At 40.0% G+C, this 23,022-nt stretch overlaps 1 protein-coding gene across 4 annotated transcripts in view; it reads right to left on the reverse strand.

The window, feature by feature from the left end:
- Positions 1-23,022, reverse strand: part of TTC29 (tetratricopeptide repeat domain 29) — a 163,082-nt gene that overhangs the window by 77,122 nt on the left and 62,938 nt on the right. For all 4 annotated transcript variants that reach the window (XM_016158901.2, XM_016158897.2, XM_016158904.2 and 1 more), the window contains 2 exons: positions 21,647-21,859; positions 18,992-19,077 (listed from right to left, as the gene is read on the reverse strand). In XM_016158901.2, the coding sequence (XP_016014387.1) occupies positions 18,992-19,077; positions 21,647-21,859 (299 nt within the window). The remainder of the gene's footprint in view (positions 1-18,991; positions 19,078-21,646; positions 21,860-23,022) is intronic.

Raw genomic sequence — 23,022 nt, forward strand, 5'->3', positions numbered from 1 at the left:
AAGGAAACCATCGACAAAATGAAAAGACAACCTACTGGATGGGAGAGGATTATGTGCCAATGACAGACACATCCGATAAGGGGTTAATATTCAAAATTTATAACGAACTCACGTAACTCAACGCCAAAAAAACTAACAATCCAACTAAAAACTGGCAGAGGACCTGCGTAGGCTGTATCCAAAGAGGACCTACAGGTAGCCAATAGATATATGAAAAGATACTCAATGTCACCAATCATCAGAGAAACGCAAATTAAAACCACAATGTGATATCCCTTGATCTCTGTCAGCATTGCCATCATCAAAATAAATCAACAAACGAGTGTTGGTGAGGATATGGAGAAAAGGGGACCCTCATATACACTTAGTGAGATTATAAATCAGTACAACCACTAAACATAGAATTTACCTTATGACGCAGCAAATCTACTTCTGAGTATTTATCTGAAGAAATCCAAAACACTAATTCAAAAAGACATTTGCATCCTTACGTTCAATGCAGCATTATTTACAATAGTCAAGATATGGAAGCAACCTAAGTGTCCATCGATAGATGACTGGATAAAGAAGATGTAGTATATATATACAATGGAATAGTACTCGGCCATAAAAAGTAATGAAATCTCACCCTTGGCAACAACATGGATGGCCCTAGAAGTTATTAGGCTAAGTGAAATAAATCAAATAGAGAAATACCATATGATCTTCTAAAAAGCAAAAGAAACAAAACAGAAACAGATTCACAGATAGAAAATAAGCTGATAATTGCCAGATTGGGGGCGGGGTTGAGGGGGCTTGGTGGGAAAGGTGAAGGGATTAAAAGGTACAGATTGGTTGTTACGAAACAGTCACAGGGATGTGAAGTACAACACAGGGAATATAGTCAATAACAATGTAGTGACTACGTACAGTGCCAGGTGGGTACTAGATTAATTGGGGAGGATCACTTTGTAAATTATGTAAATGTCTAACCGCTGTGCCGCATACCTAAAACGAACATAAAACAATATTGAATGCCATCTGTCATTGAAAATAAACAAATAGATCTAAAAAATAAATGTGTGCTTGTTTTACCTAGTCACATTCTCCAACAAATAATTTCTCCCCATTACAAGTCCATGGGGTCATCATGCTCAGGGGAAGACAGGCAGGTCAGAGGCTGCAATTGTGTCATGGTATCTCGAGGAACGATTCTTCCTAACTATGGAGTATAAAACATTTTTCTCTTTCTTTTAATCTAGAAATGATGAGAGACAAATATAGGTTCTGTCTTCACAAGATAACAAGTTAAGACAGAGAAGTAACAGTGAAAAGTCACTAGCTCAGTGACAAACCAAGTTCCTCGGCTTTCCCCAGAGTGGCTACTTACCAACCTTCTTTAATTTGGCCGCTTTAAACAAAAATGGCTTCTGGCTCCACAGGAAGAAAATCAAGGTATGTCTTACATTAGTGAGTGACTACCTAGATTGGTTTTAGTAAACGTTAATCCTGTGAACATTTCTATATGTCTTCATGAACCAATTACCACCAGGAGATTTGTCTCTCCCTTGGCAGCAGAGCCATCATCTATTCATAATCCCTTCTACTAGACTTCTTCCTCATTTAAGGCAGGCTTCAATAAAATTTCATTTTAGTTCCCTCCTTCTCAGAAATCCATGAAAGCCTTGAAAAACATTTTGAGCACATTCTCTTTGTACAATGCGATATCCTCTCCACCACAGGCCATTATTCTTGTAAACTCGGTAAACCCTAATTTAGATCCGCAATGTAATGCTTTCATATCAGGCCGTGTGGACATGTTTCTTTAAGATAAAACATGGTAGGGAAGTCTTCCTCTGAAAGCTAGCACACAGAGGAAGCTTCATCTATTACCCTTTCACCGTGATAAAAGAGACAAGAAAACAATTTATGAGTCATTTCCATTCTGACAGATGCGACAATGACTGGAAATGTGATGCCTGCCAAGAGCTTTTATCAAGTAGTTATAACAACTAGTAATAAGTGTAAATAATAAATGGCTGGAACCTTAGGGGAAACGGTGGCAATACAAAACGATTTTTGGTACTTCTGATGGGGCTTTGCTGCTCTTGGAATTCCCTGCCTTCCCAGTAGAGTTTTGGCCTGACAATAAACAACAGTTTAGTACTTTATCTAATCCCAGCCAGGAGGTGAGTTCAACAGCAAGCTTTTGCAGATGTTCGCATCCGATAATCTATCCATAATTGATGAAACAGGGAGGTCAGATGTAATGGCTGCTACTATTCCAGCAACAAATAAATGGTTATTGACAAAACAAGCCAGTGTGGCGCAGAGCGCTGAGCAGGGACAGGCAGGCGAAGGTGCTGAGCAGAGGCAGGGAGGGCAGCTGATTCCTCAGCGAGCCGTGGGGCGCGGGGGCCACACCGACACGTAAGCAGATGGAGGGGACCTGGAAAGAAAGAGGGAGGCTACCGAAGTATGGAAAAAGACGAAGCGGGCTGAGGAGGAGGAGAAGATGGGGAGCGAGCTGTGGGCGAGGCTGGGGACCCAGGTAAGTACAGATGCATGAACCGTTGAGAATGCTCTGCACGCCGTCCACGTGTCTGGCTGCTTTTACGTCCAGCATGTCTTCGCTCACACCACCGGCTGTCCAACTGTGCAGCCTAGGTGAGTCTAACGCCAAGGTGGGTGCATGGGACGCTCTGGTGCCCGAACCCTCCCTCTGAGGGACATTCATCGGGATTTCGTTTGCAACTGCAGATTCCTTTCTTTTTTCCCCCCTATGTATTAAAAAACTACAAGAATCATATATGTAATTCTAAGACTATTTTAAGATAGTCTTAAAGATGCAAAATTATGAATTCAGAGAACTTCTCAAGACTGTAGCTAATCCTGAAATACAAACGGCTTAAAGTCAAATGTATTACAAAGTAACATGAGTGGAAGGCAGATTTCTTTAAAAATAAAAAACAAACGATGCACTCACTATTTACCTCAACCTAGGCAAAAGATATAATAAATATATTAATTGCGTATACTTTTGTTGATGGAATAAAATTCAAGATATTCAAAGCAAATAAATGGCTGAAATCACACTTCTATTCCAGGGCTAAAAAAATAATGTTTTTCCACAGTTTACTATGCAATATTATAAAATGACGAATGGTACAATGAAATCATAGTTATTATTGCTATAGGTAGTCATAAAGAGGCTTGGGACAGAGTTATTTTAAATATTAATATTCCTAAAATCACTTAAATCAATTTAACACTCTTTAGTGGTTTATTTAGAAGTGTGATTTATTTTATACTTTTCAACCAATGCCTTTGATCGGCTGTGAAATAACACATGAGCTGAAAATAAAACGGCAAAACAAACTGCTGCTACCATTCTCATGGAAGCTTCAGGTTTTATAGCATGAAGTAGAAAATTACCATTACATTTGGCATTTTCAAATTATTTATCAATCTTAGGAATGGAGAATTATAGAGCCCAGAAGGAATGGTGGAATCATTTCTGTAATAACTTATGAGTCGCTCTGCTTCCTGAGCTCTGCCATCCTCCCAAGCTGGTATCCCTCGTTTAGCAATTTCGTCCTGCTCAAGACCCCAAGGTCATCTCTGTCCCTAGTCTCCAGGGCAGAAGCTTGGCATCACATTGGTTTGCCGTGGACCACATTCTGATCTTAACCTTTGTTAGAGTGACAAAGCTCTTGTCGTGTCTCTTGAGACCAAGACCCCACCAAGTGTCCTAGCCCTTGGAGCTGTGTTAGTCTCGTTCTTCTTGATTGAATCTCTGTCTTGGTACCTGATCCGCTTCCTACTTATTGAAAGTCTGGAGACCTGCTTTACTGCCATCAACATGCCCACGTCAGGATTCCCACTCCTGAGCCTCAACCCCCGTGGCTTGGTGCTTGTGACTCAGCAACGGCAGTTGCCACCATTTATTGGACAAAAACTACACGTGCAAGCATTATATTATATTTATGATGCATTTAATCTTAGAAGAGCCCTTTGAGATAAACATTAATATTTCCTCTATACACATGAGAAAAATGAAGTGCAGAAAGGTTGAGTAAATTTCTTTAGAACACACAGCCTTAGAGTTGGAGTAGGAGAAAGGATTTGAACTGGATCTATTGGATTTTAAATCCTGCTGCTTTTGTTCTTAAGCGCTGTGACCGGCCTGCTGCCGGATCACCCTGAGCGTGACTGTGCTGATCTAGACCTTCACTTACAGCTTACTGCCTGCCACTTGGTACCCACAGCAGCCCCGCATCAGACAGCTAGATGTTAGCTCCATGTTTGCCTGGTTCTAGCTTTGCCTATTAGCAGTTGCTAGTTTTTTCATCACATGGCTTAATTATAATAGTAACAATTAATATCGAGTGTTTATTCCGCCATTCCTCTTCCTTCAATGACTGACTCCCTTTCCACTCGGGAAAAAACACCTGGCTTTATAATGACCCACAAGGCCTTCCGTGAACTCACCCCTTATCTCTTTGACGTTGGCTCCTACCGCTCGCTCCCCTTTGCTTCTCCTCTGTCCCACTGGTCCCGAGCCTCCTAGGCACATGACTGCCTTAGGGCTCAGGCCCTGACCATGACCTCTGCTTGGAAGGTGCATCCCTCAAGCATCTGCATGGCTAACTCGTTTGCTTCCAGACATTTCACAAATGTCAGCTTCTCAACGAGGCCTTCTCTGATCGCCTGTTTTAAAATCCCCTCAACCCACCCCTTAGTTTTGGCACTCCTGAATCATTCTTCTGTTGTATTTTTTCCTTTTTTTTATAGTGCTTATTATTCCCTAACGTACTATTTAATTTATTTGTTTATTATGTCTAATCCTCACTATCTGTCTTTCTCTGTGGGACGGAATGTCCAGGGGGACAGAGATCTCTGTTTTGCTACCGCTGTATTCCAAGTGTAAAGCAGTGCTCGGCCACAGGAGCTCCAAAGCCATGTGCGGGGTTACTAAGTTACAGATTGCTCTCACGACTACACATAACTGATTTAATCTTCTCAGCACCCCGCTAGTGGGCATTAATACTTACTCTCATCTCCTTTTAAAGGTGGAGAAACTGAGGCACAAAGAGATACAGCCAGTGAGCCGAGGTCATACAAGTGGTAAGTAATCAAGAAAAGGCTTGAACCCAGGCTGCCTGATTTCAGAGACGGCGCTCCTCTCTGCCACCGAGTGCCAAGGGGGTGCCTGACATTGCCACCATGTAGGCTCCAAGTTAAGTCTCCTTTTGGTACCACCTGTCCAACTGTCAACCAGTTATTACAACAATGGTGTCCTGCAACGATGCCGTTAAGGAAACTGAACCAAAGTTAACGGCTTGTCCAAGGCCAAAGAACTCGGTGACAAAACCACACCCAGAACCCAGGAGGTCTGACTCCCAACCTGGTGGTCTCTATCACCTTCAAAACCAGCTCTGAAGATCATAGCGACTACTTGGATAGTACTTTTCCATTCCCATATAATCTGTTATAATAAACAATTAAAAAGTAATTTTGGCTTTGCACACTTGTGACAAATATTAATGTTTATTTACATAATATTTTTAAAAGGAATGTTTATTTTTATAATATCTATGGTATTATAAACATATAAAATGAACGTAATAAACAGTCACTCTGCTGTAAGCTAATATAAGCTCATAGGGAAAATGAATATGTTTAATTAAATTTAAGAAAAATGTATAGTTAAATCATTTGCAGTACGATAATAAGGACTAATAAACCATCATCTCTTTACTATTCTATTGGAATTTTTATCAACATGCTATATTAATAAGCAGCATCTTCATTTTACAAAGCAAGATGCTGAGGGAGTTGGCTCTGATCTGGTAAGTCAGCGGTGGGCTCAGGAATCGCATCATCCCTGCAATAACCCAGCGGATCATACTTTTACCATTCTGTGATATTCACCAGCATTTATTGGGAGAGTACAGTATGCCAGATATAATTCTAAGTGCTTTCTTCATATTAACCCATTTAATCCTTATAACTACTCATGAGTTAGGTACTAGTATAACCTTTACGCTGCCAAGGAGGAAACTGAGGCACAAGAGAGGTTAAGTAACTCGCCCAAGGTCACAGGATTAGAAGTGGCAGGACCAGAATTTGGAGCCAGGTGAAGTGACTTCAGAGGCCATGGTCTTTAACCACTATATCATACCATGATAATGGTTAAGACAGTAAAAGAGAGAACTGAAATCTAAGAGAAGAATCCTAGCTGCCTCCCCCTATTTTGTTTTATCCAAAATTATAAGTGTTCTGACCTCCCAGATTTGTCAACTGAAAATCTAAGAAACAGTACTATTTGTGTTCATTCCCTTGCATTTACTGAGAGCTGTTAGTAGACAGCAAATTCGCATCAGGAGCAAGAAGAGACTGGGGACCGTAGCAACAATGTGTTGAACACACTGATTTTGAAAAAAAAAAACAAAAACTATTACCTTTTCTGTTTCCATGGGCATTAACTCTAGAGTTTCACGTATTTTACTGTCAACAAAACATCCAGAGAAAACAAGGCAAATTCAGCTAGGCAGTTAAGTCATAATTAATGAAGAAATCATGGTACCCCATGGACTCTATGCCAGTGGAGGGTAAGAGAGACAGAAATGAGAAATGAAAGGTGAGAATTCCCAGCATTCCTTTGTCTGGAGAAGCTACAGGGCAGTGGGTCATTCCGAGTCTGATGCCACTTGCCACATCTGCTTCCTGTGTCTTCTTGCCCTTTCATCAAACTCTGTCCTGACTGAACTGGCCCAGCAGCAGAGAGGGGATTTCTTTTTTCAGGCTTTAAATAGCATTCAGCAATAACTTCCAATGGACGGAAATAAGAGAATGTGAGTTATGCCAATTAGTAGTTAAGTGAGCAGAACAGATATGAACATTATCAAAAATTCATATGGGAGATTGGTGATGAGACTCAACAAATGAGTTTAAAATCATCTCGCTGGCATCCACCAGATGAGCAGCATCAGCCATTAGGAGTGGCTTTGGTCTTGACTCTGAGTTTGCAACTCTGTGACGGGGGAGGCGGGTTATTTGCTCTAAGTCTCAGTCTTCTTCATCTATGAAATGGGAGTGAGAGTAAACAGGAAATGCCAACACGTGCCTCTTAGGGTTCTTGTGAGTATTAAATGAGATAAAACACGTAAAAAATCAGGTCGGCACAGTTCCAGACACATATCACACAGACATGAGTTGTGACTGTTGTTCCAGTCAGGGCTCAGCTGATTTCAGGGGACAAAAACCACCCAATCTAATTGAAGCAACAGGGGAAACCAGGGGCTCAAAGGTCACGAGGACTTGCTCTCTCCATTTCTCATCGCGGTTTCTGCGTGTAAGCTTCATTCTCTCAGCCCGCTGCCTCCATGGCTCTGGAAGTTCCCAGGCCAACTGCACCTCACCAAAGAGGACTGGCTCTGATTTGGAAAAACAGAGCTATCAGGTAAGCAATCTGATGGGCTTAGCTTCTTAGGGCCCCTCTCCTGGAGATTCGCTAAGAGAGGGCACTGGTGGCTGGGATATCTGTAACCCTAAGGTTAGAGACAAGGCCATAGGCAGCAGGAAGGTGGCAGTGGGAATGGTGCAACATTCTAGAAGACACAGCCAACAGAAGTCCTCCAGATTGCTACTAAAAACACCCTGTTCCTCTGGACAGCTTCTTCCCCTCCTGTGGCTCCATCTCATTTAACAGAGCCATCGTACTTTGGGTTACTCGCACATATACTTCAGATTCATCTCTGTCTCCATCTTGTCTCTATACTTTCATCTCCCCCTGACAGAAAAACTGTAAAATTATGAAATGTCTCAAATATGTGAGCTGTACCACTGCCACCTGAGTTCGCTCCCCACCTGAAGTATTTCAGGAGAGCTTCACAACTGGCCCTCCCTCCTCCAGTCTCTCTTCTCAATCCGTCCCTCACACAAAACGAGTTCCTGCCCTACTTAGGCCCTTTGAAAAACTCAGCGGACCACTCTGTCTTTCCAGCCATGCACCCAACACTCACGCGTGACAAAAACACATTTTCTGACCTCCCACGCCTTTGTTCACTCATGCTTCTTTATCTCCACTGGGGGGACAGTTACCATTTATCTTGCAAGGTTCAATTCAAATGTCATCACCTCAATCTCCAAATAAGATGGAGCTTCCCTGTTGCTTCTCTAGTTCTTAGTCCCTATTACAATGGAACAAGTATGTGTCAGATGTTTATTACCCCATGGACAACGCAGTCATGCAGCATAGTAAGAATCTCCTAGAGCATAAAGTGCCCAGGCTTGTTATTCAACAGTGAGTACCAAACTGAAGTTTAAAACAAACAACGGTCCATCATCAACAGAGTTATTACCATTCTTGTTTATATGGACTTAGGCCAGATTTATTCAGGATTCCAAAAACTGTAGGACTATCTTTTTCTCCCTATTTCGTTGTTTTTGCCTTATAGTTTATATGATTATCTTTTCACTTTATCAGGTCATCTTTAAATGCCCTTTACTACTTGTTAAGTATTTAATGAATTTCTTTAATTTTTTTGGATTGAGAGCTGCTGAAATGACTAATGGCTATTATCCATCCTATGCTGAAGCTTTTTACTATGAACAGTCTATATAAAATCTACTGAAAACATTAATTTAAATCTTTAAATGTAAATGGAATGAAAAGAAATAGTTAACTTTTTTCTTATTACAAAGCAACATAGCAGGTCCTCCAAGAATGTTTCATTCCACATCGCTTCATTATAATGTTGGCGAGATGCCATAGAAACTTAACTCTTGTTTATATCAATTAGCCTATAGTAAAATTGATTTCATTACTCATAGTTTCACTTGTAGTCACAGAACCTATAGATGATGTTAAGTGAGGACTTACTGTATGTTAATTGTAGAAAATTTGGGAAATATAGATCCATCCTCCAAAAATAAAAAAATAAAGTCATCCATTATTCCGGCTTCCAAAGATCACTGAAAAGAATTTTGTGTTTCTGGTGTTTTCACATATACATATCTTATATGTATATATTTGTATGTATATAAACATATAAGTACGGTCATTACGTACATTGTTTTGTACCTGATTTTTTGTTTAACATTTGGATAATACTTTTCCTGTTATAAAATATTTACTTATTGTGTCATTTTTGTCTGCATTACATTGTATTGCGTCATAGGATACTCAATAATGTTTAATCAAATCGCTACTGTACATTAACTTTGTTTCTGGATTTTCACCATTATAAACTGTGCTTATAACATTGTGTATTAAGGTTACAGCTAAATCTCTGTATACCTTAAAAATCATGCAAACAATGTTATAGCTAAATATGTATATACATTATTATTGTCTTCAGATAAACTCTCAAATAGTAATTCCAGAGCCAAAAGATATGCAAAATTGCCAATCTTCCTTAAGTGGAACAAAACTACCATTTGTCGAATGCTTATTATGTGTCAGGCACGTTACTCTTTCATCTCATTTAATCCTCACGGCATTTTACAGGCACGGAAAAGGAAACTATAGAAGTCAAGTGACGTGCACGGATGTAGCCGACTCTGTCAGGGTCCCTCCTGTCAACTCCGCAGCAACAGGCTGCCGACGCCAACACCTGGAACTTTCGGTCCGATGGCTGGGCTCCTGGTAAACTAAATTAGAACTGCCCGAGAGTTAGTGTCCCTGGAGCAGCTCTCAACCAACGAAAGGTGGGAATTGCTGGATAGATACAGCAGCTCCCTTACCCCTTTACTGGGATGACTGACTGGTTTCTAGGGTGTTTCTCAGAGCGCTCCAGCAGGACTGAGCTCCAGCTATCCACAGCGGTAAGTGGCTGGTAGAACCTCTCAAATAAACTGCTCGGATTCAAAGGCAGGTCTCGAAGTCTGCTACTGGAGAAACCCGAACCGACTGTAGATTGACATCACGGCTGTCACTCTGCAGTCCTAAACTGTTCACCTGCCGTGGCCCCAGCTTTCACAGGAACTCAAAGAATGTCTTGTAAGCTTGGCCAAAAATATCTGAAAACGTGAATCTGAGCAAGAACCATGCACGAGACGCAATCGGATTACAATGAAAAGTACTTTGTGGTTACGTTATTTTACGTTATTTATTTATTTTGAAACGCTGACACACAGAATCATCCACACTCCTTAGAGCAGGACACACTTCTGTTCTTGGTCTGTGCGTGCCCCCTCAGGTTTTCTTAATAACCTTTTCTCCTTCATCCTCCCCGCCTTTCTCCCCACGGGCCCGCTGTCACGTGTCGCCACAGCATCCGTGGAGCGGGGCTGACGCCCACGGGCTAATCACACCCCAACCCGCACTCACCTCGGCACCCTCTCCACCCGCTACCACTTCTAACCGCACTTCCCGTCGCCTCACGTGCTTGCCGACCTTCGCTGCCATTTGACTTTCTAATTTTCTGCCTCTAAGTCATGCTTTTATGTAAAAGAATATTAACCTTCTCCCTCGAAATGCTTACAGATGAAAACTGTTGCGCGCACTTATATAATTAACTCTTAATTATTCAGGAACTAAATATCATTTTGTGGATTGCTTTGTTTCTTTGTTATCTTCCTTCCCTTGCTCTCACGACCCCTAGCTATCATCATTATCATTTAGAAAAAAAGGAGAGCGGCAGTAGAGGACATTCTTGGGAAAAATGGAGATTTAATCTTAAGCTCAGTTTATTAGTTATTAACTTAACTTTTGTGTGTTTATTAAGGGAAACAGTTGAAATTACTGAGTAAAATAGTTTTTTAAGTACATGGATTGACTATTAGGAGTATAGTATTAATGTCATTTTAAAAATCTGTTATTTTTGGTGAGCACTAATTACACTGAAAAAACCCTATAGTCAATGTTGAAGACTGTAGCTGGTAACTGAAGATCAAGTAATTGTCTACACTACAAATACATTTGAGAATATTTTGGATAAATTTCAAGGTGCTGAATTAGATTTTTTCTTTCTGAAGTTACTCCTTTTGTGTTGTAGAAGAAAAATACATAATTTGGCTCAATCGAGAATGATGAAGTATGATCCGCACGCTATTGCTGTTCAGCACGTCGAATCCTATAATCATCTCCGGGCTCTTGCAGGTGTGATGCCTCTTCTTCTTTTGCGGCCTCTAGATCACTGCGTGCTAACAGCTGTGCGGTTGCCTCTAGGTCTGTCATACAATTAGTCTTCTGATGAACTATGCAGGTTGCTTTATTGCTCCAGAGAACATTTTCATATGCTAGGCCTTGAACTTTAAGGAGTATACGTACATTATGTTCCATATGTCACCATTATTCGGTATAGCTGATTAGCGTCCTCAGTTTTCAGAGTCTTGAAGTTCATCTTCTTTGGGATGAACCAAATAAATATTAGGAAAATTAAATTTTCTCTCAAAATGAATATCAGAAAATTTTACGCTATTCCTTAAAATGGGAATAACTGGAAATAAAAATTTCAGCAGCTTTGTAAAGAGCTACTCTAGCGGCACTTTCCTTTTATAATGAATAATAATAATCACGAAGTTTTGGTGAAAGTGGTATTCCAGATCTCAAAGGAATCTAAAACCAGCTTTCATATTTTTTTAAAAAAAATCAATACGTTTTATTACTAGAATATCAGTGTTTATATTAATTCAGGCCATGAACTTTCCTTTCCTGACATACAACGCCTCTTTATTTCCATGAAAGTCTACATCTTATAAATTTTTGCCTTACAGATTATTATTTTAAAAAACATACATTATTATTTTTATCTTGAGTTTTTAATTTTTCTATCATCTTTTTTCATTTAAATGGCAAACACTGTCATTTATTTGACAAATACCATATGTATTTATTTAAAAAGAAAAAACACACATGCTATTTCCTAAGCTGTAGCATTATAAAGAAGAAGAACCATTAGGCAAATTAAATTGGAAAAAGGTTTAAAGAGAGTTAAACTCTCCATTAATGAGGAAATAAAAAAAAGAACATTCTATTTACTAAAATGCTAGCCTGAAAACAATCTTTGCTCCAGAAACATATGTTTAATTATTACTGTAAGGCTATCTGTTTTAATGTTTTAGAAAGGTCATGACTTTAAATACAAAAGTAAAGTAGCAAAATTAGTAAAACATTTTAATTTTCATAATCTCCAAATTATTAAAATACATTTTTTATGAACTACTTAAAATGCTATTTTCCAAGTAAGGATAACTGTTCGAAAAGGTATTAAAATAAGATCAGATATGTCACGCATGCCGACACCATGCCTTAAATTAATTGCTTCTTAATTTTGAGCACTATGATTCTATGCAGTTTGGAAATAAATCCATTTTTAAACAGGAAATATGACTATTTTTTTCTTACACTGGTGTTTTTCTAATCCCATCACCTTTCTTTTGCTTGACAGATAATGAGCATCCTGAACATTTCTCTACTTAGCAAATGTATGGAATGCAAAGGCAGTCAGTGCTGTTAGTGCGGTGGGAGCCCGTGCGCGGAGGGGCTGTAACGCCAAACAGAATGAGGTCTGTGTGGCAACTACTGGGGGAAATGGATCTGTAACAGCTGCTCCTTTCATACTCTTCGGGAGACTGCCTGAGGTGGGCCACGGGACAAAAGGATAAAGCGGAGGAAAACTGATGTACAGCAGAAAATGAATGCTGAGACCCCTGAGCCTGCACCTGAGTAAGCTCAGGTTGAGCCCTCCTCTGCGGGTGACAAACGCCACAGCACCAGGAGGCAAACTGGCTGCAGGGGGGACTCTGCGTGTCCGCAGGAGGATGACAAGCGGTCGTCTGGGGGAGGGGACTGCAGCTTGCTCCATGCAGCATCTGAGCTGCCCTCAGACCCTGGGGCCATCCAAGGAGCACAGGGGGGTCAATTTCAGGTACTGATGTCTAATGGTTCACAAGTAAAGATAACTTCTAGTTAATAGGTAATGAATAGCTCTGATCTTTAACTAAATAAATAACTCAGATTCTTTTAAATATATATATATATAAATGCTATTTTTTTTTACTCAAGAAAAGTTATCGATAATAAAAAGTTTTCCATTAAATGTTGGTTATCATATTCCCATTATAGAAATAAGTGCCAGTATGAAGATAAATTTAAGCACTATATAATTTACACATAAGTCTAGTAAATTACAGTTAACAAAAACATAAGTATAAAGCAGGCACCTTGAATAGATAATAAATATTACCTACTAGAGAGAATATTGATGTTATCATTACTCAGTGCTAATTATACCATAGCCTGTAGTAATAACAGTAACACATTTGAAAACTGTTTATAGTTTAAAAATGTAAACGTATATTTTTTTCATTTGATCTTCACAAAGATACAGTGATGCTGCCATTGACATTCTTATTTTACAAATGAAACAGAACCTCCGAGAAGTTAAGTGACTAACGTAAGGTTAACAGCTAGTATGTGACAGGCAGAACTTGGGTCCATGTCTTCTTGCTCCAAGTCTCACACGTTTCTTGCAAATTTTGTTATTTTCCCCTATAAAGGCTGTATATCTAAACCTACTGTCAGTTCAAATATTTAACCACTAAACGATTAGAGAGCTATTGCTGTGTGCACTTGAACTAGACTACAAAAAGTAAAGATGCTCTTTTTTCATTAATGTAGTCTCTGAATAAGCTCCTACTTCCAACACCTTTGACTACACTGACTCTCACGTACACACTCAACATTTTCCCCTATGCTCTCGCTTTGGTAGTGCTTGGGCCTCAAGCAAAACCCAGAAATTGTGATTTCTGTAGAGCTATGACCATGTAGCACGTTGGAAAATAATTATTTTATGCATATTAATGTTAATATAATATTTACGGTTTTCTCTATATTACATCCTACACCACAAACTTTGCACACATATTTTACTTAATCCTCACAAAGCTGTGCTCAGGGAGTAGCATTAGAGAAGAGAAAATTTGTGCATAAAAACAAAGTGTTAAGGGAGGCCCTTCTTTTTTCTTAAAGTAGCTTCGTGTTTGCTATATTTGATTGTGGAAGCCAGCCCAACTTTGCATCAGGACTTAAAAGTGATTTTTAGTAAAATATTTTTCTCTTGGAAAGCTTAGGACTTCATAAGATACATTTGCCTTCTAAAATTCAGAATTTACTCTACTTGGAACATTTACAGGTCTAAATTGATGATAGCCAAAGGCAAGCACTATTTCTTTTCTCAGTACCTGACATATGCAGGTAGAATTCTCCTTTTTAAATGTCAGGGTCTCCATGACCTCCTGTACAGGTTTATTAGAGTAGCTATTGCTTCTCTTCACCAAATACCTTTTCCTCATTAGTAGGTATTTTAGCCCTAAATAAATCCACTACTTGTTTTTAGTTTAGCTCTATTTTGTCATTGAGTAAAGCCCTCTATCAGTGAGGAATAAATGACTCAACTATTCACATACCTGCCAGCATATTCTTCTATTACATGTATTAATCATTTATTACTAAATTAAAGCCTTTAATTAAGATACATTAGCAAAATTTCAAATCCTCTTCTGTTTCAGATCATCAGAACTATTAATCAGGAATATTTACACGTGCCACGTTTCTTGGGGAAAAAAAATCGTGTAAAACTCTTTAAACAGTTGAACAACATTATTGGAAGGGAGAAATTCACGAGAGGTGGATGCTGAATCCAGAGGCCAGATACCGAAATGTGAAAATATTCCACATTATAAACTTAAATCACAAGTGAGAAAATCGAAACAGGGTATGGAGTTGATAAAAATTAAAGCTAGACTGACTACATGTGAAAGGGGAAGGGAAGTGCTGCGTCTAACCACGCGCCGCCTCGGGCTGGCTCCGCCCGGCAGAGCGGAGCACCGGGCACACTCCCCATCTTCACAGCCACCCTGTGCCCCAGGGAGCATCGGCGCTTTGACACGGATGGAGGCAGAGCTGACAATTCCGCACAGCTGGGAAAGTGGGACAAAAGAGGGTTTCAGAAGGAGATTTCTTTTTCCTATGTTGAAGTTTTACTTGGTGATTAGATAACTGGGCAGATACCTAATCAATCAATCAATCAATCAATCAAGGAATCGATCCAATTTATAAATTGACCATGTAATTTATAAATTGATCATGTAAATAAAGAGCACTCAGTCCTGTTGTGGGTTTCTAAGATGATGCTGTCAGATGGAGAGAGAATGTGGATGGAAAGGCGTATTGTAGTTTGCAAAGAGGTAACTGATCTCTTATGTAACATGATGATCTTTACCAGGTCCAGAAACAAAAAAGTGAAGAAGGGATTCAAATGGAAGTCTGAAGAATGTCGTTGTACCTCTAAAAGGAAGTAGGAAAAAGTGGCCGAAGTAAGATCCTGGAGAGAACGAAAAGAGAAGGCCTTCAACTTGAAATCGAAGCAGGAAGTCAGGTTCGATAGGGTTGTCTCAGTGCAAGAGCGAACACAGGCTGCTCTCTGACGTCAGCCCGAGCGGGAACACCCTATGCCCAGAACTGGGCACAACTGCTCAGCATCCATTCTCCTCCCCAGCCACACCCCAGCCCCAACTTTCCATTCGTTGGTGATTCCCTGGTACATGTTCCCTGCCTCCTGCTTTGCGTCTACGAATCTGATGCCTTCTCGACTTTGCTCACAGCATCTTGTATCCAGACCTGACAACGGAGCCTTCACTGGCCCATGGGTCCTGCCCAAATCTTATGCTTGGTTCCGCAAGTCCTCAGTTCTGGGTGAACCGTGTTCCCAAAAGGCAACACCATTCTGCCGTGAACAAGGCCTGGGTTCTGAAGACAGAGTTGACTCCTCCCAACTTGCAAAGGTTACTCCTGGACAGTGAGTGCAGTAGGGAGCCCAAGGCCTGGCACATGGCTTGCCTGGTTTCCTAAGGCCTCCACACTCACTGCAGAATCCAATGATAAGAGTTAACTAACCCCGACTCTAACTCAGGTACTTACTTTACTGGGGGAAAGGGTTAAGTTCTTACTGCAAATACCTGCAAGGAGTGAGCTCTCTCACTCCAGCCCAAAACCTGGGACAGGAGGTGGCCGGTGTTTGCATATTTTGGTCTTTTGGACAAACCCAGTTTTCCTGGCCTATATGCCATCAGATTCCCGGGGTTCCTCCCACCTCCAAGGACACTCCTGCTTAGTCTTTTTTGTACCCCCTTCACACAGGTCTTTGTCTTTCATCAATGTCAACTCTCTCTAGAAAATCTCCTCTACTCCACAGCTTCAATATGCTGAACGTTACACATTTATACAGCATCAAATGTATACAGTATCTCCAATCTAGATTTCCTTTTGTGCTCCAGATCCATATATACCACCGTGTATTTGGTCTCTCCTTGGATATCTTAAAATCTCAAATTTGACATATTCAAAACTGCGTTCTGCATTTCCCCCTGCAAGCCCGGGTGTCCTTCAGCATCTTCTACCTCAGGAAATGACACCAGTATCCACCTCGCTCCACAGGCAAGAGCCTAAGGCCCATGTGGGTCCCTCCGCCTCCCTTATCTCCCACAGTCAGTCTGTTACCCAGCCCTTCAGAACTACTGAGCCTCCTTCTCTCCACCTTCAGTACCACTTCTAACATCCAGAGCCTTAGGTCAGGGTAAAAATAATAAAAGCTAATAAGTACCAAAGGTTTGTTCTATACCAGGCAAGCACTGTTTTAAAATTTTATGTATATTCTCTCTCTAATCACCCTATGTATTAGTTTCCTAGAACAGATGTAACAAATTACATTCATTATTAGACTATCCTACAGCACTAGCATTATCTTGCAAAGTTAAACATCAAATACAGTGCATGGTATGATGCCTATCATACAGAAGGTGCTCGATAAATAGTTGAGACTCAATTAATGAGATTGTGTCACCAGCCTCAACGTGAGTCATCAAAATTCCACATTGCTTAAAGATTGAGCTTCACATTCCCCAACAAAGCATTCGAGACCTTACAACTCATCATGAGATGTTTAAAAAAATCTTGGAATGAGAGAATCTTTCTAGGAATGTTTAGAAGTCGTGAAAGAAGAAATTAATAAATTTGGCCACATACATATCTAAAAGTTCAGTATGGAAAAATTATACACACGAGCCTGCAAAAATATTCACAATATATATTACGCATACACCCAATTTCTTAAAGATTTTGGGAGGAAGCAGGCACCTGCATTTGTTGTTGCAGGAATGTAAACTGGTGAAGATTCTTTGAAGGAATTATAGAAATAAAAATAAAAATATAAATTCATCTCCACTTTGCATCTTCACCTCTAGGACTCTGTAGATCACCTCTCAGCCATTCGCTGCTACACCTTTTACAATAAAAACAGACTGGAAATAACTTACATGCTCACCGATAGGAGATGGTTGAATCCACTGTGGGACAACTGTACCACGGAATACCATGAGGCCCTTTTGAAATGAGCCATGTCTACACGCATGTGTATGGGAGAGGCTAACTCATTTTGTAAACCACAAAAAGAACATATATGCATATGCTATGTGTGTGTGTGTGTGTGTGCGCGCGCGCGCGCGTGCGCATGTGTAAACCAGAATACTGTAACTAAATTTGCCTTTGAGACGACTGTGACACTGAGTACAGGGGTGGAAGGAAGATTTATTTTTCACTGTAAACTTGTGTTTGAATTTATTTTGCCATGTACTTGCATTGCCCATGTGTGTGTGTGTGTGTGCGCGTGTGTGCGAGAGAGAGCGGGGGTGGGGGGAGCATGGGCGAGTGAGCGAGCGAGCATAAGCTAGTTTTCATCTGATTTTCAAACTTGATCTCGTACTGTAACATCGCGGAGTGCACAATTCATTGCTTCCCAAACGCACTGAGTATGCTCATGCTGTGTACGTGTGAATGAATGTCTGTGTGAGGGTGAGAGTGTCTAACGTTCTATCATCCTCGACTTTCACACTTTCTGCCTGTAGAAATCTTGCACCTCAAAATCTCTTCCGTGCAACCTACCTGGTGTTCTGCGTTGGAATCAACCACTCTTATCTCTGCACTCAGAGAATCCCTGTTCATCCTGCTTTGAATGATAGGTATGTTTACAAGTTGGTCACCTTCATTAAATTAGTTCCTAAAGGGCAGTGTGCATCCTGTTGGCCTGTGTTTCCCAAAGTACCTGGAACTCAGCTCTACTGAATGCATGTCATTAACTGAAAAACATCAAGCAGAAGTGCCATCTCGGAAAACCTGTTTCTATGATGACCCAGTTTTAAAAGGGTAATAGCGAAAAATGTGAACTCCAAATACGGAATCTTATTTAGTATGAATATCTGAAAGAGCAAATAAGAGATCCTCAAGGCTGAAAATAAAGCCAATATTGCACATTAAATAGGATTAGTAAAGAGATGTATGTGAAATGAAAGGATGCTATGCTTTAAATTTATTAGAGATGAGAGAAGAATGAAAGAAAAATAATTTCAGCTATAAGACAGAAAAGACAGCTTTTCTTTCTTGACATTGTTTTGTTTGTGTTTTAGCCGAACAAACACACCAAGCCTGGCCATAAAGTAGGCAAACACTGATGTTTATCATGCAGCAGGCTACTTCTCAGATGGGGGGCCCAACAATGCCCCCCACTTTGCTGCCCTGTCTCTCACCTCCCCCTAACCCACACGCAGCAGGGCGATCCCTTCTGCTGCTTGATATCGACAATCTTGTCTGAGCAAATTTCCCGAAATCGTATTATAAGTTTACTGTAACTTTTTTTTTACTACTTACCTTTTGCTGTCATTTAAACCCATTTCCTCCTGTCCTTGGTGACGCGGGAGTGTAGAGAGTCACATCGCCCTATATGTTTAACTTTCATTTTTCCTAAAGCACTTCGAGGTAATTGACTGATACTATCTTCTATAAACAATAAAATCAATTTTTTTTAATGCCCCTAGAACATTGCTATTGTGCTTTAGTCTCCCTAAATAGGTACACTGACCATTTCTATCGTCTTTTTAACAACATACGATAAAATATGATAAAATGAAAATTAAAGGTGGCGATGACTAAAAGTTCATTTCGACTCACTGTTAATGCTGTTTCATAATGTCCGGCAGCCAAGTGTGCTAAGCCCAAGTAATAGGCAGCTTCTCCTTCCATCTTTTTGTCATTTCCTGAAGTGAAAATGTAGAAAAATTGTTGTGGCTTTAAAGAAATTGATCTATTAAAACAAACAGAATCCCAGCTTATTAAAAACAGTAGAAAGGTATTATAACAAAGTGCACACATTTATCTATAATCCCTGCAACCTAACCATGTACTGATAAAGAAAACCGGGGCTGGAGTTAATACAATTTACCTGGATCACAGACGCTACCGGGTGTTAGCAACATGATTACGAGGAGCTGTCCTGTACATACACGATCCGGTACCATCATTTTGAGATGTATATGTCATTTCTATACTGGTCCACCATGGCATACATTATGCCATCTCATAGCATATAATTTATTTACATTTAATATACTAAATATAATATATAAATGTAATTAATATACTTACAGAAATCATTAAAGGCACTTATATTTAAAAAGAATACTATCCTTTTTCTACTTTTGGAAATCTTTGGCCTTCAATGTCACCTAAGTCCTGGGTAATGCAAATGCTGACAGAGCCACTCTGGTTTTTGATATTTGAAAAGTAAGTATCCTTAGGTTTCTTTCTGAACATTGCATCCCAACCATAATGGATTTCAGCAGGAGCTAGCAACCCTCTCTGCTGCATTCGCTCTCACCACTCAGTGAATTAGCACTCGTGAAGCATGGCTCAATTGGAAGACTGCAAGAAAACAGGTTAACAAATGCTGGCGACAGTATTTTTTTTTCCTCCTCCTCTAGCAGTTTCACCAATTGCAGAGAATTATACCCTTAAGATCTCACTTCGGCTGAGTTGATGGTGCCAGTGATCCCGTCTGGGGAATTTTCACTCTTAAAATTCAGCTGGGCACTATCTCTGGTATAGGTTTATGAGTGCTGGGGTTGGGGCGGGACTAGGGCAGGGGAAGATGGGGGTAGAAGGAAGAGGCTGTGAAGGAAAGTTGGCCCTTGGCCAATTAAAAGTCAGTTATATGTGATTCGTACTTGCTGTGTTAAACAGTATAACTATATTAAAGCACTAGCAAGAGCACGTGCTGATGTATTTCGTCACTGGCATCTAATTTTATATAAAGGGCGGACTAGCAAAGAGGAGGAGAGAAAAACCGACTCTTGTTGATAGAAAGATTTTGAGGCAGCTAATTTACACAATTGGATCACACCAAATATTCCTTCTAAAATAGTAGTAAGCGTGAGAACTTTTCCTGCTTACTAGTTGAGACACAGTTAAGATAAAGTGAAAGCAATAAAATAATGGAGGAAAATGTCACCACTAGTAAAGGCGAAGGACACATTTACCAAAGGGAAAAAAATGACAAACACTACTTAGATTGTGTAGTTAGAGTGGGTTAAATTAAACTGACTTTGCTGCCCCAGTCAATAATCATTTATATTAAAGAAAACATTTTTTTTTTTTTATTTTCAGGACTCTAGGGACCCCCCTTTTTTTTGTGACTACCTTGCATTTTAGCATATGTGAACCTAAAGTAAAATGCCTTTTCCTAATTCATATATGACTTTACCCTGAAATTCCGCATAACTTTCCACGCGACTAAAGTCAGCTGCTGAAATTGATCTAAGAGATAACCATTTCTATCAGTGTTTAGGCTTTTGGGAGAAAGTGCTAGATCGCCATCCATTCAACAGCAGTTCACTCAATGAGATACATCTTTCACTGGGGGTGATTACTACAGCTATTCCAACTAAAGGTATTAAAAGACCTAACAAGGAGAATAAGCTGTTTACTTTTCTTCTTCAGAAAATTAAAATCACACCCAGAAAATCAGTCTTGCTTACCCCAAACAAGCCAACTGTTATTCCAATAGAGCTAACATATCTACGAGCCAATAGGCTTTAGTTCGAAGGCATAACTTCTTTTTTTCTACATGAATATAGTAATTCATAAATTACTATATGGCAATAAAATATCCTTGCATTTCACGAGTAAAAGCTTATGAAAATAAGCTCCAAAATTTTCTTTATATTTTATATAAATGCAAATGACATAAAATATGAAGGACACAAGCAGCTTTCACAAAAGCATTTTCACTGCTGCAACTGTGTGTACGAATCACCTGGGGATCTTGCTGGGGATCTGGGGATCTTGCTAACCTGCAGATTCTGAGCCGGTCCGAAGGCCACACTCTGACAGGTAAGGGTCTAAAACATATGGAGTTCTATTTTCCTCTGCCTCCTAACTAAACATTTATCATATCTTCCCTATTACCTGACAATGAGAAATTTATCAACGATGAAAAGTTATAAGAACATTATGACCTGAAACACACACACACACACACATACACTTTCGCGAATGACCTTACCTCGTCATTATAGGTTCACTGTTTTATAACACTACTCCCAGAGGGTTGTAATTTTGGAGATAAAGCTTTCAAGAAACTAATGGATTTCTTGTTGTCAGCACTAAGGCACCTCTGTTTTACAGTGAAATTTAAAAGTATATTGATGGCATTTGTCGTTGCATTTCACAGAAAATAATCACCCAAACACTTGATTTTTATGTCGCTCTTGGGAGGAGCAGCGTCTGCCCATTAAAGAAAGCAACGTGAGAGCGTTTCTTTCCACCTACCTTCTTTAGCTATCTCAGAAGCTTTTATTAGAATACTGATGGCCTGCTTGTATTCTTTGTTTTCCAGCATTTTGTCTGAGAGTAACCGGTAGGTCCTCAGGAGGCTCTCGCAGGCCAACAGGTTGAGAAAGCGGCCCGTCTCGTCCTTCCACACCCGCCCTTGCGTCAGCTGATGGAACGCTTCATAATGCTCGGCAGCTTCTAGGAGCTGACCTGAAGAACAAAAGCCGTTCATAAATATAAGTCACAGGCCAAAACATGTTTCTAAGAATTTTACACACATGTTATATTTTTTGCTATTAAAGGGATAGGGGGAGACCCATGAAATACAGTCAAGGATTTCTAAAGCTGGAGGACTTAAGCTGGAAAACGAGCCATCTCCATTTGGACCTGGTTTTGGATGGGCACCTCTAGAGGGATGTCCTTTGGCTGGTAGAATTGACCAGGATGACACATGTTTAGAGACAGTGTGAAAGTCCAGTAATTATTATTAACGACAATCGTATTTATTATTATATATGCAAGGCACTGTGCCATGTGCTTTATATGAACTTCTCATTGAATCTTTAAGAGAGTCCTGTGGAACAGGGATTGTTACGATTCCATTTTACAGAGGAGAAAATGAGGGTAAGAGTTTTGCCTGTGATTGTCAGTCTGAGGATTGGCAGAGCCAGGCGGTCCGACTCCAGGGCCCACGCTGCCCACCAGACCACACAGCTTTCCCAACGGACAGTGTTCGCCACTCGGTAAGAATTGGGTGGCAACAGGAGATCTGACTTCAGGTGGTGAACGAACACAAAACGCAATACACAGATGACGTGTTACTGAATTGTACATTTGAAACTTATATAATTTTATTAACCAATGTCACTCCAATCAATTTAATAAAAAATAAGAATTTGGGCATCCTGGGAAAGATGCATCAGTAATAAATTTCAAATTCAAATATTATGGATCTTTAAACGACTAGTCGAAGTCTGATCGAATTTTCTAAGCAGGCGTTTGTACATTCTGTTTAGTTTTGAGTAATTCAAAGGTAACTTAACTGCCTTTCTGGATCATAATTTATAATATAGTCCAAAATATATCTTCTTAAAGCCAAACTCTAAATTAGTTTTATGTCATTTCCTTTCTTGACATAAGAGCAAGACTATTTCCAGAAGTGCAGTTTGCAGCTCCATGCCCTAAATTGTATTTTACTTGTGAATTGCCTTGTGGACACACTCACAGTATCCTGTAATGCAAATACTTTTCTGTGGTATCAGAGTTGCCAAGTTGGAATGAACTGGAAAAGCACTTCTCTCTATCGAGGCCTTTTGGCAGCAGCGGCTAAGAGAGAGTGCAGGCTCCAAGCAGGCTCCAGGCTTAGGCTAATT

This window comes from Rousettus aegyptiacus, unplaced genomic scaffold (assembly GCF_014176215.1).
Source record: "Rousettus aegyptiacus isolate mRouAeg1 unplaced genomic scaffold, mRouAeg1.p scaffold_m13_p_16, whole genome shotgun sequence".
Taxonomy (NCBI): domain Eukaryota; kingdom Metazoa; phylum Chordata; class Mammalia; order Chiroptera; family Pteropodidae; genus Rousettus; species Rousettus aegyptiacus.